The sequence below is a fragment of the Acaromyces ingoldii genome (genome assembly GCF_003144295.1).
Source record: "Acaromyces ingoldii strain MCA 4198 unplaced genomic scaffold FA10scaffold_3, whole genome shotgun sequence".
In the NCBI taxonomy this organism is placed as follows: Eukaryota; Fungi; Basidiomycota; class Exobasidiomycetes; order Exobasidiales; family Cryptobasidiaceae; genus Acaromyces; species Acaromyces ingoldii.
In genome coordinates this window covers 2,211,211-2,224,032 of record NW_020290249.1, presented here as the reverse complement: position 1 = coordinate 2,224,032, position 12,822 = coordinate 2,211,211, and the positions used below count along the sequence as shown (strand labels likewise).

At 58.0% G+C, this 12,822-nt stretch overlaps 5 protein-coding genes across 5 annotated transcripts; 2 read left to right on the top strand and 3 right to left on the bottom strand.

Moving 5' to 3' along the window:
- Window position 1: 1 nt before the first annotated feature.
- Window positions 2-3,440, top strand: FA10DRAFT_121524 (hypothetical protein). Its single transcript, XM_025517923.1, has 3 exons — window positions 2-1,143; window positions 1,202-1,506; window positions 1,568-3,440. The coding sequence occupies exons 1-3, from the start codon at window positions 157-159 to the stop codon at window positions 3,252-3,254; spliced, it is 2,979 nt and encodes a 992-aa protein (XP_025377896.1). The 5' UTR covers window positions 2-156; the 3' UTR covers window positions 3,255-3,440.
- FA10DRAFT_267144 (hypothetical protein) lies at window positions 3,294-7,483 on the bottom strand. The gene has a single exon (XM_025521791.1). The coding sequence runs from the start codon at window positions 7,359-7,361 to the stop codon at window positions 3,627-3,629; it is 3,735 nt and encodes a 1,244-aa protein (XP_025377895.1). The 5' UTR covers window positions 7,362-7,483; the 3' UTR covers window positions 3,294-3,626.
- A 141-nt stretch (window positions 7,484-7,624) lies between these two features.
- On the top strand, window positions 7,625-8,581 carry FA10DRAFT_301909 (hypothetical protein; the record flags this gene model as incomplete). Its single annotated transcript, XM_025525042.1, has 3 exons — window positions 7,625-7,700; window positions 7,763-7,876; window positions 7,947-8,581. The coding sequence occupies 3 exons, from the start codon at window positions 7,625-7,627 to the stop codon at window positions 8,510-8,512; spliced, it is 756 nt and encodes a 251-aa protein (XP_025377894.1). The 3' UTR covers window positions 8,513-8,581.
- Window positions 8,582-8,609: 28 nt separating this feature from the next.
- On the bottom strand, window positions 8,610-10,870 carry FA10DRAFT_252281 (cyclohexanone monooxygenase; the record flags this gene model as incomplete). Its single annotated transcript, XM_025519643.1, has 8 exons — window positions 8,610-8,809; window positions 8,874-8,939; window positions 9,000-9,374; window positions 9,435-9,806; window positions 9,897-9,972; window positions 10,042-10,489; window positions 10,571-10,661; window positions 10,729-10,870. The coding sequence occupies 8 exons, from the start codon at window positions 10,868-10,870 to the stop codon at window positions 8,610-8,612; spliced, it is 1,770 nt and encodes a 589-aa protein (XP_025377893.1).
- Window positions 10,871-11,577: 707 nt separating this feature from the next.
- FA10DRAFT_252280 (hypothetical protein) lies at window positions 11,578-12,712 on the bottom strand. The gene is made up of 4 exons (XM_025519642.1): window positions 12,575-12,712; window positions 12,364-12,504; window positions 12,216-12,278; window positions 11,578-12,137 (listed from the first exon to the last, which is right to left on the bottom strand). The coding sequence occupies exons 1-4, from the start codon at window positions 12,706-12,708 to the stop codon at window positions 11,780-11,782; spliced, it is 696 nt and encodes a 231-aa protein (XP_025377892.1). The 5' UTR covers window positions 12,709-12,712; the 3' UTR covers window positions 11,578-11,779.
- Between the last annotated feature and the right edge of the window lie 110 nt (window positions 12,713-12,822).

The window sequence follows — 12,822 nt, the reverse complement described above, 5'->3', positions numbered from 1 at the left end:
TCATTTCATTTCCTTTGGACCACTGGCGCTCGCCTTGCTCTTCTTCTTCCCTTTACTCTCCCTTACCAGACATCTTGTGGGGCCAAACACCATCTTCTCCTGGGCTAGATCTGGGGGGAGAAGGCCCAGGGAGACAAGGGAGAGAAGGAATCGACCATGTCCTCGTCGCAGACGACGAACCGGCCTGCAGCCAGTCATGGGCCAACACAAGAGAGCGGCGGAGTGGGTGGGCAACCCCCACCGCTGCCGCCGCCTCCTCGTTCAAGGGTGCCACTAGGAGTCAAGAATGTCCTGGGAGCGCAGCATAGCAGCGGCGGAGGCGGCGGGTCCATCAAGCCCGATAATTCGTCTTCGTACAAGCATTCGCCTACCTACCATCACTCTCGCGCCACCCCAGTCGCTCCCCCGCCTGCCGCTGCGAGGACCTCCTCGCTTGTTCCTACATCAATTGCATCAAACGCAGCGTCAACGGGAGCGAAGCACTCCTCATATCATCCCTCACCCCTTTCCGCGGCACACCGGTCCCCCTTTGTCGCAGCCACAGCAGCACCAGTAGCAGCAGCGGTGGTGGTCAATGAAGAAAACACCATCTCAACGCCAAAAAAGCGACGCGTGCCCTTGGAGGACGTTCACTGCCGCAACGTCGTGCAAGAAGACAAGGATGAGGTGGTGGAGAGCCCCAAGAAGAGGAGCAGGTCGAGCAACGAAGGAAACAGCAGCGCAGAGGAGCCCCATACGAGCACCAGTCTTGGCATCTCGCAGGGGATCAGCGACCTGCAGGTTCAAGCTCCTCCTGCCAAGTTTTCCACGCAGCGCTCTGTCCCACCGCCCTCCGTCACCCATCTGCCGCTAAACACTGACCGCGAACGAGAGTCAAAGAGCAGACAGCCTACAAGCAGAGTGACAGCGCAGCTTTCTCAGCATCTTTCGCAGCAGCACATGCGCCAGACAACGGTGCGCATCGACAAACAGTCACGCATCACCGAGGCCGAAAGGAGCCACCTGGAGCGCCAGAAGCGCGAGAGGACGGCCGAATGGAGGCGCAAGTTCATCAAGGCCTTTCCCAGCTTTCGCTTCTACCTCGACGGATTCGACGACACCACCAGACAGGAGGTGATGCGCTGCATCGAGATGCTTGACGGGGTACGTATGGCAGTCTCTGCACTTCTGTGGACAAGAGCTGACAGCGGTCCATTCGTAGACGATCGAGCCTTTCTTTTCAAACAAGGTCACTCACCTTGTCACGACCCGCAAGATCCCCATTGGCACACTTCCCTCTGAGCCATCGAGGTCTTCTACGGCTTCGGCTTCGGCTGCGACGACCATTCCTCATTCCTCAAAAGTCAGTCGCGCCTCCAATGTCATCAGTCGATCAACGGGAAAGCAGATCACTGTTGCCCAGACGACGACGACGGCCGCTGCGGCGACGCAGGCCAGCACGTACAACGCTTCTACCAAATCCGTAAGCGCTAGCCGCCTCCCCTCGCTGCGCCGCAAGAACATCAGGTGAGTCTATTGCCTCAGACGATTGCTGCATGATTCCGAACTAAAAAGCAATATGGCGCAGTGTCCCTCTGCATTCGGATAGGAATCCTTTTGAGGAGTGCGGACCGCCCGTGTCGTCAAATGACATCCTCGTGAAGGCCAAGAACTTCAACATCAAGGTGTGGACCCAGGACAAGTTTCGTCAGATCATCAGCGGACTCTTGGGCGATGAGCTCGACTCTACTGCGCTTAAGCGTCTCGACCTATCGCAAATGCTCGAGAAGGAAAAACTCCAGGGAACGCTTGACCGTGACCCCACGGCGGCACGACCCGACTACCACTACTTTGCCAAGAACGCAATCTTCCTCATGGTCGAGGACGCCACCGCAGAGCATCGCCCTATCATGATCCAGGAATTTCCAAGGCCCGTATCTGAGGATCATGAGTCTCCTTGGCCGGTTCTGTACGGGCAGCTAGAAGGCAGGTGCCCCTTTACGAGGTTCGACTTAGACAAGGATTACCAAAGGAAGATGCGCCCAAATCGCCACGAGACGCTCCGACGTTCTGTCTCGCTCAATCACCTATACAGCAATCGAGGCGACCGCACCAGCGTTTCGCCAGCCCCCAGTGGTGACGGTCGGGCCTACAGTGTCCATCGTGGCGCTTCTCCGTACCCAATGGCGTCGGGCAATAGCGTCTCCATCACCTCTAACATTGCCAGCACGACCTCGACGGCCGTAGGTGGACCACCTATGACCTATGGAAAGCAAGTTGCTCAGATGGGCCGCAAGATGTATCAACCGACTGGAATCGGTCTCGGAAGGCCATTATCCTCATCAGTCGCACAGTCGCCTCGAAGCCCAGTGAGCTTTGCCGATGCTGCACGCGGCGGGGACAATGCCGGTGGACTTCTGTCTGCGGAGCAGGCTCGTGGAACCCTCGTACGTCGCATGCTCGGCATGTCGGAGCATCAGAACCGTCTGTCGGGTATCCGAAGGAGCGTCAGCACCGCCAGTGCCGGCCGTGAGCTGCGTCGGGAGAAGAGACCGGGCTACTGCGAAAACTGTCGCACAAAGTATGACGACTTTGACGAGCACGTTACCGCACGTCGTCACCGCCGCTTTGCGCTTGATGATGCCAACTTTGTCGGAATCGACGAGCTCCTCGGTCGTGTCAGGCGTCCGTTGGCTCCATGGGCCGAAAGCGTCATTGCCGCAGAGGAGGAGGCCAGCAGCGGTCATGCAGAAGACGACGCGAGCCTTTCGCTCAGTTCCGGCACCCACGACAACGAGGCCGCTGCTGTGAGAGAAGAAGAGGAGCGCATCATGTTGGGCTGGCAGTCGGTCCTTGCGCCTCACCTTGACCCCAAACCCCCTTCGCCCACAACGGTCCAGCTTCATCACCTTGACGAAGCTCGCTGGGCAGGCTACAGCGGCGGGAATGACTTGCACCGCTGTCTTCAAGCACAGGACCAGCAACAGCAAGAGTTCCAATCTGCTGGAGTCCCCTACAGTGCAGCGACCGAGTATCTCTCGTCCACCGCCACGCCCGCCGTTAGCGAAGGAGGCACTGTTGGCGGCGTTGCCCTCACGACGGCAACTACGATGGCCGACAGCCCTAGCGGCGATGACCTCGATGAAGACGAAGAAGAGGAAACGCTTCCACAGGGCCAAGATCCAATTACTTATCATTTCCAGGAAGAAGAAAAGGGCGACGACCGACACCAGGCACTCGATTCAGCTCCAGGCAACTACGGACGGGCCTTCTGAAGGACCCAGTCTTCTACAAGTCAATCAACAACCATCTCTTGCGATACCTTTTTCCGTCTTTTACCATCCTGCAAGCAACCTTTTTCCGACCCATGTCTCTTTCACAACTCCGGGACCTTTCCACCATCATCGATCAAGCTTCACCCTTACCCATCCCTCGCATCGCATTCTTCTCTTTTCATCTCTCGTTCTCAGTCTCTCTCTCTCATCAAGCCTCATGTGTACTACCTACTCATCCGACCAGCTCAGCTCTCAATCAGATCAAAGAAGCGAATTGACCCATCTCTGACAATCTGCAGACCTAATGACAGATCTCGAAGCTCTACATCTAATTTTGGCAAAAGGACAAAGTGTAGCAGACAGGCATGCAATCTAGTAGACCTCGTAGACGGCCATTTCCTTCTCCTTGAGCTCTTCGAGCCAGGCCTCGCCATCCTCGTGCGTCTTGCCCGTCTTGTTAATGTAGCCCTTGATGAGAGCCTCCTGCACGTCCGGCAGCGGGTCTGTCGGTCCACAGAGCGTAAACATGCCCTGGACCTCGTCGGCCTTGTCGGACGGCATCAGCAAGTCGAGAATCTCCTGCTGGTTCTGCTCGATGCGGTGCTGGATGTAGATCTTGTCCTTCTGGTCACGACTGAAAGCGGTGAGGACCTTGACGAGGCCGTCGGCCTCGTAGGCCTCGAGCTCCTCGCCGTAGAGGTACTCCTTGGACTTGTGGCGGGATCCAAAGATGTAGATCAGGGGACCGACGTTCTTGCCTTCGCGCTTCTGGACAGCGCGAGCCTGGATGTAGGCACGGAACGGCGCGGCTCCCGTGCCGAGACCGCTCATGATGATGGGCTGCGTCGTGTGGGGAGGCAGCTTCATGACAGACGGCTTGAGCGAAACGGTGACACTGTCGCCGACGGCGAGGTTGGCAAGGTAACGCGTGCACTGGCCGTAGCGGGGCGAGCCCGAGGGGGTACGCCAGTCGACCGTGACGATGAGTAGGTGGACGACGTCACCGACAAACGACTGTGCACTCGCAATAGAGTAGTGGCGAGGCTTAATCGCTTCCACCTCGCTCATGAGGTGGTCGAGAGGCAGGCGGGCCGACGGGAACATCCTGAGCACATCGGCGTACGTGACCGTCTCGACTTCTGCGAGCTTCTTGAAGGTGGACTGGCCCTCTGCCGACGAGATGAAGCGCAACCACTTGGCCTCGTCCTTGTTTGTAGCGAGCTTGGAAAGAGCCTCATAGAAGCGCTTGGGCGGCTTGCCGAAAATGTCCAGACGCTGTTGGAGGAGCTGGAAGACTGTCCTGGACTCGTACCGGCTCGGGTCTTGCAGCGAGGGCACACTGACGATCTCATCGGCGTCGTAGCCGCTCCAGGCGATAAAGTCACGGACCTCTTGCGCATCGTTGTGGCCATGGATGCCCAGTGCCTCGCCAACCTCGTACTTGAGGTTGGTGCCCTTCGTCGAGAACTCGAGATGGAAGACATTACGCTCGTAATCCACTGGCGTCAATCGGCGGTTCTCCGTCACCTTGAGCACCCAGTTCTCCTCGGGGAGGTCCGGCCGCAGGGAGGCGTCATCGAGGTGGTAGGCTTCTCGGAACATGAGCTCCCACGCGGGCAGAGCCCAGGTCGAGCGCACAGGGGCAGGCTCCAGACCGACCGCGGCCGCGTCGACGCTTGGCCCAAAGCCGTTGTAGCGGAACGCAGTAGGGCGCGAAGGGGCGTTGACTTCGACTTCAGAAACGGGTTCGGCTTTGGCCCAGTCGGCCTTGGCGAACGCGACGAGCTGCGTGCCGCGCTCAGCCTCGTCAACGAGGCCCGAGACACCACCAACACCCAGAGGAGCGGTGCCGAGGACACGCTGCAAGAGGCCCTTGATGACAGGAGCGCCCACATTGAAGTGCTGCCTGAGGAAGATGGCGACGAGAACACCGGAGGCTGCTTCCTTGGGAAGCTGGTTGTTGACCTTCTGCTTGCCTCCCAGAGCCTTTGCAGTGGCATCGTGCAGCCTCTCGACGACGGCATTGGCATCAACGAGGTAGATGCGGGCGTTGCGCTCGGCAAGAAGACGCCTGTCTTCAGCACGCAACTTGGCGCCGAACTCTGCACCATCCCAGCCCGGCGAGTTGACGATGACGGTTCCACCGGGGGCCAACGAGTCAAAGACGTTGTACGCCTTCAAGATGGAAGCAGGATCACCAACGACGAGAGTGTGGGTACCTTGCGACTGAGCAGCGAGGGGCAGTGGCACTGCTTCGACCTTCTGTGCATCGCCGGCAGGGGCGAAGATAACGTCGCTGCGGACCACGCCACCAGCTTCGAAATTGTCGAAGCGCGAGAGAAGGCGGGCACACTGGCCACTGGTCGCCCTCTCTCGGAAGGTGCGGGAAGCCAAGTTGGCCACCTGCGCAGTAGCCGACGAGTCGGAGTCGAAGAAGGAGGCCAGCTTGCTAGTCAGCGTAAGCGAAGGCGAGGGCTTGTTCTGAACGCCCTCAATGATTGTTTCCAAGTTGAGCTGGCTGGTGGAAGCAGCGCTTTCCAGCAGGCCGTACCATTCAGCGCCACTCAGCGCCTGACCCGCTTGGAAGGAGAGGGCTTGAACAGTAGGCGTCTGCTTGCCAGAGAGGCTTGCCTGAACGTCTTCGAACAGGACGCGAGCCGCGCCGGGCGCGGAGCGTACCTCGTCGACGACGTGAATGTGCTCCACCGACTGGGGAATCTGCTTGGCGAACTCTTCGTTGCTCCAAGGACGAAGGATGCGCACAGCGAGGATGCCAACTGAGTCACCGAACTTGCTGGCGTCAAACTGGCTCGCAAGCATGACAGCCTTGGCTGCGGTGAAGTGAGATCCGTTAGGCACGACGATCAGCGTCTTGGGAGACTTGGGGCCTTCGTAGACAAAGCTGGTGAAGCCCTTGGCGTGGAGGGCCTCAGTGACGGTGCGCGCGGGCGAAGCATCCACGATCGAGTTGGCAGGCACAACGGCAGGCGTCTCGAGGCGAGCAATCTGGCGGCCAGCAAAGGCGCCGTCAAAGACGTGAGCGACGTTTCCCTTTGCGCCAGGAGCGTAGCAGGCCGCGGCCACCTCCGTTGACTCCTCGCGGTCGGCAGAGAGAACGACGGTGAAGTCTTCGTTGAGGCTAGCGAGCGTCGAGGTGGCCGAGAGAATGGCGGCGTAGTCGTTGATGACACTCAAAGACTCCGTGGCATCGTCAGTGACCTGAGCGGCACCCGAAACCTGGAGAACAAGACGACCATCGTCGTTGGGAGCAATGGCTCCGATCGCAGGAGCCATAGCCAGGAAGCCTTGGGCATTGGTCAAGGCGCTGACAACGTTCTTGTAAGGCGAGAGCGCAGTCGATGCTGAGGAAGTTCCCTTCTCCGAGAGATAGCCAGCAATGGCAGCGCCAGCGCCCGTCCTCGTCTGCATGCTGAAGACGCGAGGACGGCCCTGGACGAAGCCCCTGCGCTTGGCGTCAGCGGCTTCCCTTTCGGACCACGCGCCGAAGCCTGCGTTGGTGGCGCTCTCGTAGACAAAGACTGCCGTGCTGGACTGGTAAGTGACCTTGTCGATGACGCCCGTCGAAGTGCTCAGGACGTTTCGCTCTGGCACACCAGTGAGCCAGACGGGCGGGCGCTTGATCAGCGATTCGTCGTTTGCGACATTGTCGCCGTGGGCGGGCACGGGACCCGTGAGGTCCATGCGCGTGTCGACATGCTTGGCGCGGTTCTGGGCTGCAGGCTCTGGGACATCGGTGCCACCAACGAGCGAAGTCGACTTGGCGGCCTTTTTGACCGACGACTTGATCAGAGGCTTGACGGGGCCCTTGCTTCCGTCGACGGGACGTGGTCCCGCTCCCTTTTCGTCGACATCATCGAGCTGTTCTGAGGCTGGAATGTCGTCGTCGTCGGCTTGTTCCTGAGCTTCTGCCTCGGAAGGGAGCGACACAGCCTTCTTGACCTTGTTGCGCGTCGAGCGCTGGACTTTTGTGGCGGGCGAGAATGCGGCCCTGGAGAGGGCAACAGCGCCACCGATGCCCACGGCGAGACCGCCTGCGAAGACGGCTGCCGACGCCAGGAAATTGGATTGCGCCGTAACTGCGGCCATCGTCAAGCGGTGCTTTTCGACCCAGCAGAACGCGGAGGAGGAGGGGTTACGAAGGGGAAGGAAGGAGGAGGAAGATCCGGGCGAAGACGGTCCAATGACAAATCCGATGCAGGGAATTTGAGAAGACGGGGCAGCGAGAGAAGAAAAAAAAAATGAAAGCACGCAATAAACTTGCTGCAGCGTGGCTTTGGCTTTGGGGAAGGCTGAACTTCCGACACGTCCTGAATATTGGGAGCCACGCAGAAAGAGAGAAGATCGGACCGATGAGCAACGGCGAAGCTCCGGTGACGGTGAGCGAGGAAGCGGCTCTCCGAGTCGTCAAGGGTTCCTTGGCAACCTGTGAGTTCCCAGCAGCTTGTTCTCGTGAGCTCCAAAGCAAAGTGGCTCACACCAAAGCGAAGCGCTGGCCGGCGGCATCTTCGGAAGCATTTATGGGGTCATAAGAGCGCAACCCGCCACCTTGCTCGCGGCCCAGGGCGGTGCCAACTGTTTCGTCTTCGCCTTTCCCTTTTTCGGTCAGTTCTCTTTGCGATCTCATTCTATCACCTCAAAGCCCCTCTAATACCTGAAAACAACCTCACTCAGCCCTCCGAGAGTATGCCATCTCGCCCATCCTCGAGCCGAATCAGACGAGCGTCACAATTGATCGGACCCATAAGCTGGCGTCTACGGCTGTGTCTGCCTCTCTGGTCGGAGGCAGTCTGGCTTGGTACTTTCGTGGCCCCAAGAAATTCGTTCCAGGCATCACGACATTTGGTCTGCTGTGCACGGCGCTGCAAGTCGTGGGAAACGAAGCGAGGATCCAACGCTTCAACTACCTCGCTGCGCGCGAGAGGGCCAAGTCGACCGCCCTGGATGTGGCACTTCCCGTGAATGGGAGTGACGCTACAACAGGATCACCACCACAAGGTGAGGTAGCCTCTGCGACAGTCGAGTCACCACAGCCCGTCGAGCCGACGTCAGAGCCCGCGCATTCATGGTGGAAGCGGTCTTGGTCCTCGCTTGCAAGCCTGTCGCCCATCCGCAAGGTCTCTGACGAGGAATACGAGAAGATCCTCCGAGAGAAGAAGGCAGACATCCAGCGACAGCTGGCCGAAATCGACGAGCAGATCTTAAAGGAAGGGCAGCAAGGGAGCAAGAAGGCGGTGTGAATAAATTTAAGGTAGCAATGCTATATGTACAGTATGGTACTTGTATCGATGAAGAGCCGTCGTCATGATGTTTTTCTTCTTTGTCGTGACTCTCCGGCTATTTGCCGTTCGTGAGCTGGCTCTTGGCCCTCCTAATGAGGGCCGCTTCGGTCTGGCCGACGCTCAGAACCAGCTCGGGATCGGCACCGACATACCACGCCGTGTCGTGTCCCTTCATTTCAGCGTCTGTGAATCCGTTGCCGAGGTAAGCGAAGCGATTCGTGCTGCTCCGTCCCGGGAATTGTTCGTATTCGTAGTCTGCCCGATCCAGGCTTCAGCGGCTATGGTAAGAGCAGACATCGCGTCGCTTACGGTCACTCACCTTCCCATCTGGGATTTCGAAGCGTCTTGGCCGCATGCAAGCAAGAGCCGGGCCAAAGCGCATAAACTGGAGGTATAATGCTTCAATAGGGGCTCACGATGCTAAAATTGACTGTCGTCGACTCACTTGGTCCATCGACGTTTCCAGCCTTGTACCACGATCGGCACTTCTGTCCAAAGACCGTCTTTCGGAAGTAGCTCTGGCTGTACTCCTGCCACTCGTCAACGGCCCGACCCTGAGGCGACATGGATTTGTAATTCTCTGACTGAAGCTTGGCGATGCATTGGACCGCATAGTCGACGGCCGTCTGGATCACAATGATGAGATCGCCTGACCCGACGGCGCTGTTGGGACCCATGGACATAAAGTAGTTGGGCATCGCATCGACACTGACCGAGCAGTAGGCACGGGGAAAATCGCGAAATTTGTCGCCGAGGCTGACGCCCCTGGCCACGATCGGAAAGCGAGGGGTGAAGGATGTGTTGAAGCCAGTTGCGCAAACTAAAGAAACCGTTAGGTTTAGGCGAGGGAAACAACGCAGCAGGATCACAGTCCACTCACCGATGGCATCGTAGCTGCGTTTCGTGCCCTTGCCATCGACAATTCCGTCCTTGACAATCTCGCCAATACCGCCTCCCACAAAGCCCACATTGTCCTTTGTCAGGGCCTCGAGATAGCCCGGTCCCGGTGTCAGCCTTCGGCAGCCCGCCGGAAAGGAGGGCTTCAGCTGTTTGATAATGTCACCGTTCTTTGAGGCGGCGAGCTTTTCCTCCATGTTCTTTGCAAAGAGGGCCTGTCCCTCGGTCTGCATCTTCGACCCGCTGATGGTAAAGGTATGCATCGAGTTGAGGGTGCCCATCAGCCTTTGCCGATAGCGCAGGTGCTCAGCCGGGTCTGAGATGAATCGCAGCCGTTCCTCGTCCGTGAATGGATCTTCTCACTCGAATCAGCCCTCTCCTTCCCTGAATCGCACTGAAGAGATGTACTCACATGAGCCAGGGTCGGCGGATGTCACTTCTCGACCGTCAAGCTCTTCGCCCAGGAAAGGAAAACCGATCCAAGTGGGCCCTCGAACGTATTGGTCGACTTGCTTTGCAATCTTGGAAAGATCAAAATTCGGACTTGTCAGCTCTACATCCCTTTGCAGAAGGTGGAGTCACTCGCTCACCTTTTGCAATCGAGGCAAGATCTGGATTCCCGTGCTTCCTCCGCCGATCAAGGCTACCTTTTTACCCTCGAAGTCGTAGCCATCATCCCAGTTGGCCGAGTGCACCAGCTTCCCCCCAAAGTCGTTCAGTCCTTTCACGTCGGGCCACTTCCACTCGTTGAGCCCGCCGGTGCAGCTCAAGACGACGTTGGCCAAGCTCGTTGTCCTGTTGCCCGTCCCGACTTCCTCGACATCGACGGACCACATGCCCTCCTGGTCCCGCTCCCAGTACATGCCGATGACTTTCCTCTCCAGCTGGACGTACTTGAGCACGTCGTACTTCTCGGCGACCGAGGCCCAGTACTTGCGAATCTCGCTCGCAGGCGCATAGAAGCTGCTCCAGTCGGGATTCGGCGCAAACTGGAAGGCGTAGAGGTGTGCAGGAATGTCGCAGGCGCATCCCATATATCTGTTGTGGTTTCCGCGCAAGGGTCGTCAAACACTGCTGTCAGGGAGAAGCAAGGAGCCTGCTACAAGCGAGGAATCTCACCGATTCTCAAACCACGTTCCACCGATGTCTGCGTTCTTCTCAAAGATGGTCAAGGAGAGGTTCGGAATAGATCTTGGAAGGCGAATGCCGGCTTGAAATTCCAATGGCTTCAGCAGGCAAGTGTGACCAAACAAAGCAGCTTGTGGTCGTCTTCTCACCGTAGATTCCAGAGACGCCACAGCCAATCACGATGACTCGCATCGGACGAGGCGTGTCGATGCCAAAGTCTGTGTCGGTCGAGAAGGCCAGACGAGACGCCGGCTGCGAGGCTATTTCAAAGGGGTCATAGGAGCGCTGCATCTTGTCAGACGAGTCAGAGTCAGTAGAAGAAGAAGCCATGGCAACAATCGGCGAGCGCAAACGAGCAAGAAAGTGGGTGAGAAGAATTGAGAGCGAGAGGGACGCAAGAGAGTGGGGCCGAATGGAGAGGGACGCTGGACTCCCTCATGGGGCGCACGCATTGGCGTTCACGATTAGCACATGCAGGTCAGATTGGGGTGCAGTGCTTTGTAACTGCTCTCTCTCTCTCTCTCCATAGGCCGTCGGCCAGTAATGCGCTTCCTTCCCCGCTCCATCAACGGAGAACAAGAGAGAAAAAATAAAGGCAAGCAACAGATGTTCCACACGGTGGGGTTCCGATTAGGTGTGCCTAAGCAGGCGGGGTTATTATAACATGGCCGGATTATTTCCAGATTTATTCGGACGAGACAAGCAGGGCCATCTCCGACCGGGTGCCTGCACCACCCCATCCTGCTGAGGTGAGTATACACGCATTGCGACCTCGGTCATCCATGTCTGGCCCGTATCTGTACAAGCACCTATGATCTTGGTGGTGTGCTTGCTCAAAGAAGGCCGCTGGGATGGATCTGGGTCTTTTTCCTCGCGCTCTCGGAGAGAAGTCGCGGGGATCGAAGAAAAGGGACAAGTGCGGGTGGGAAAGATTGACACCGCGCTGACCCCTCTTCAAAGACCGTCTTTCGGGCATTCGGGCATCTCAGACTCACGCTGCAAGGCAATGGAGAATTTGTATTGAGATGCTGGGGTCGTCTGTTTGTAGCTGAGGCGTATGCTGTTGTGAGTTTCTATATATACAGTGAGAGTGTGCGTCTGGTCGCCGTTGTCCTCGTCGGTCTACGATTTTGCTCGCGTGATAGGCATTCGGTCAAACTCCGGCCTTGGTGCACGGCACCGAGAAAGAGAGATAGGAGGTCAAGGGTTTGACGAATGCACATCCTTCCACTCGTTGTACGTCATGCCGAGCTTCTCGCTCCGGTACCTCCTGACCCGAAGCGACTTCTTGACATCGTCGTTGATCTTGCCCGACCAGCCTGCCTTTCGAATAGCACTCTCAATGGCCTCATCTTTGGACCAGCCCTGCTCGGGAATGACGTCAGGCAGGTACGTCGCAGTAAGTGTCCGGGAGCGGCCACCACTGCGAGAGGAAGACGAGCTGGCGGCGGTGCTGTCGATGGGCAGAGGTAAAGTCAGGTGGATGTAGATGCCGTGTTCGCCGACGTTCCAGTCAAGGTAGTCGTCGCACTCTTCAAAGTTTGTCAAGAGCGACACACTGTCCGATACACAATCGATCAGCTACCACTGCCTTGCCCACTTCCAACATGGAATGCGGCTAGCGAGCAAGACTCACGCGCAACCGAGTCGAGGGAGCTCCGACAGAGTAATGGGATTGAAGCGATGGTCACGCACGGCGCTGTGTGGGTGTGAGTAGAGGGGAGAATGAGCGAGTCAGTCTCCCATGTCCGTTGTAGTGGACGGACGCTGGCGATCACTCTTACCTGGTGATGGAATACTCTCGCAGGCCCTCCTCGAGCGGCAGCGGCTCAAAGGTGCCAATGCAACCTCGGAGCCTCTTGGATCCGTTTGGTTTGTCCATCGCTGCTGACGAGCTGTAGAGGTTCCAGGTCACAAAGAGCGGGCTGCAAGGACCGGAGCAGGTGTGAGCAAGGCCTTCTACTACTCAGCAGCAGCGGCCCGGACAGCTCTCACAAGGACTCATGGGCGGCCGGAAAGTCTGCCGAGTCCAGCCGGTCGCCGTTGAGATGCGACGAGAGGACATCGAAGCAGTAGGAGAGGTGAGCCGTGGAGAGCGTCTGCTGCTCCTTCGAGCTCGAAGAGGGCATCGGATTGTGTCTTGATTGGGGATGGCGTCAGACCGAGAGAGGTCACCCCCTTCAGGCAGCAATTCGAACGTAAACCACGCGACGTCGATCCTGCGGAGTGCACGGTCCACCCGC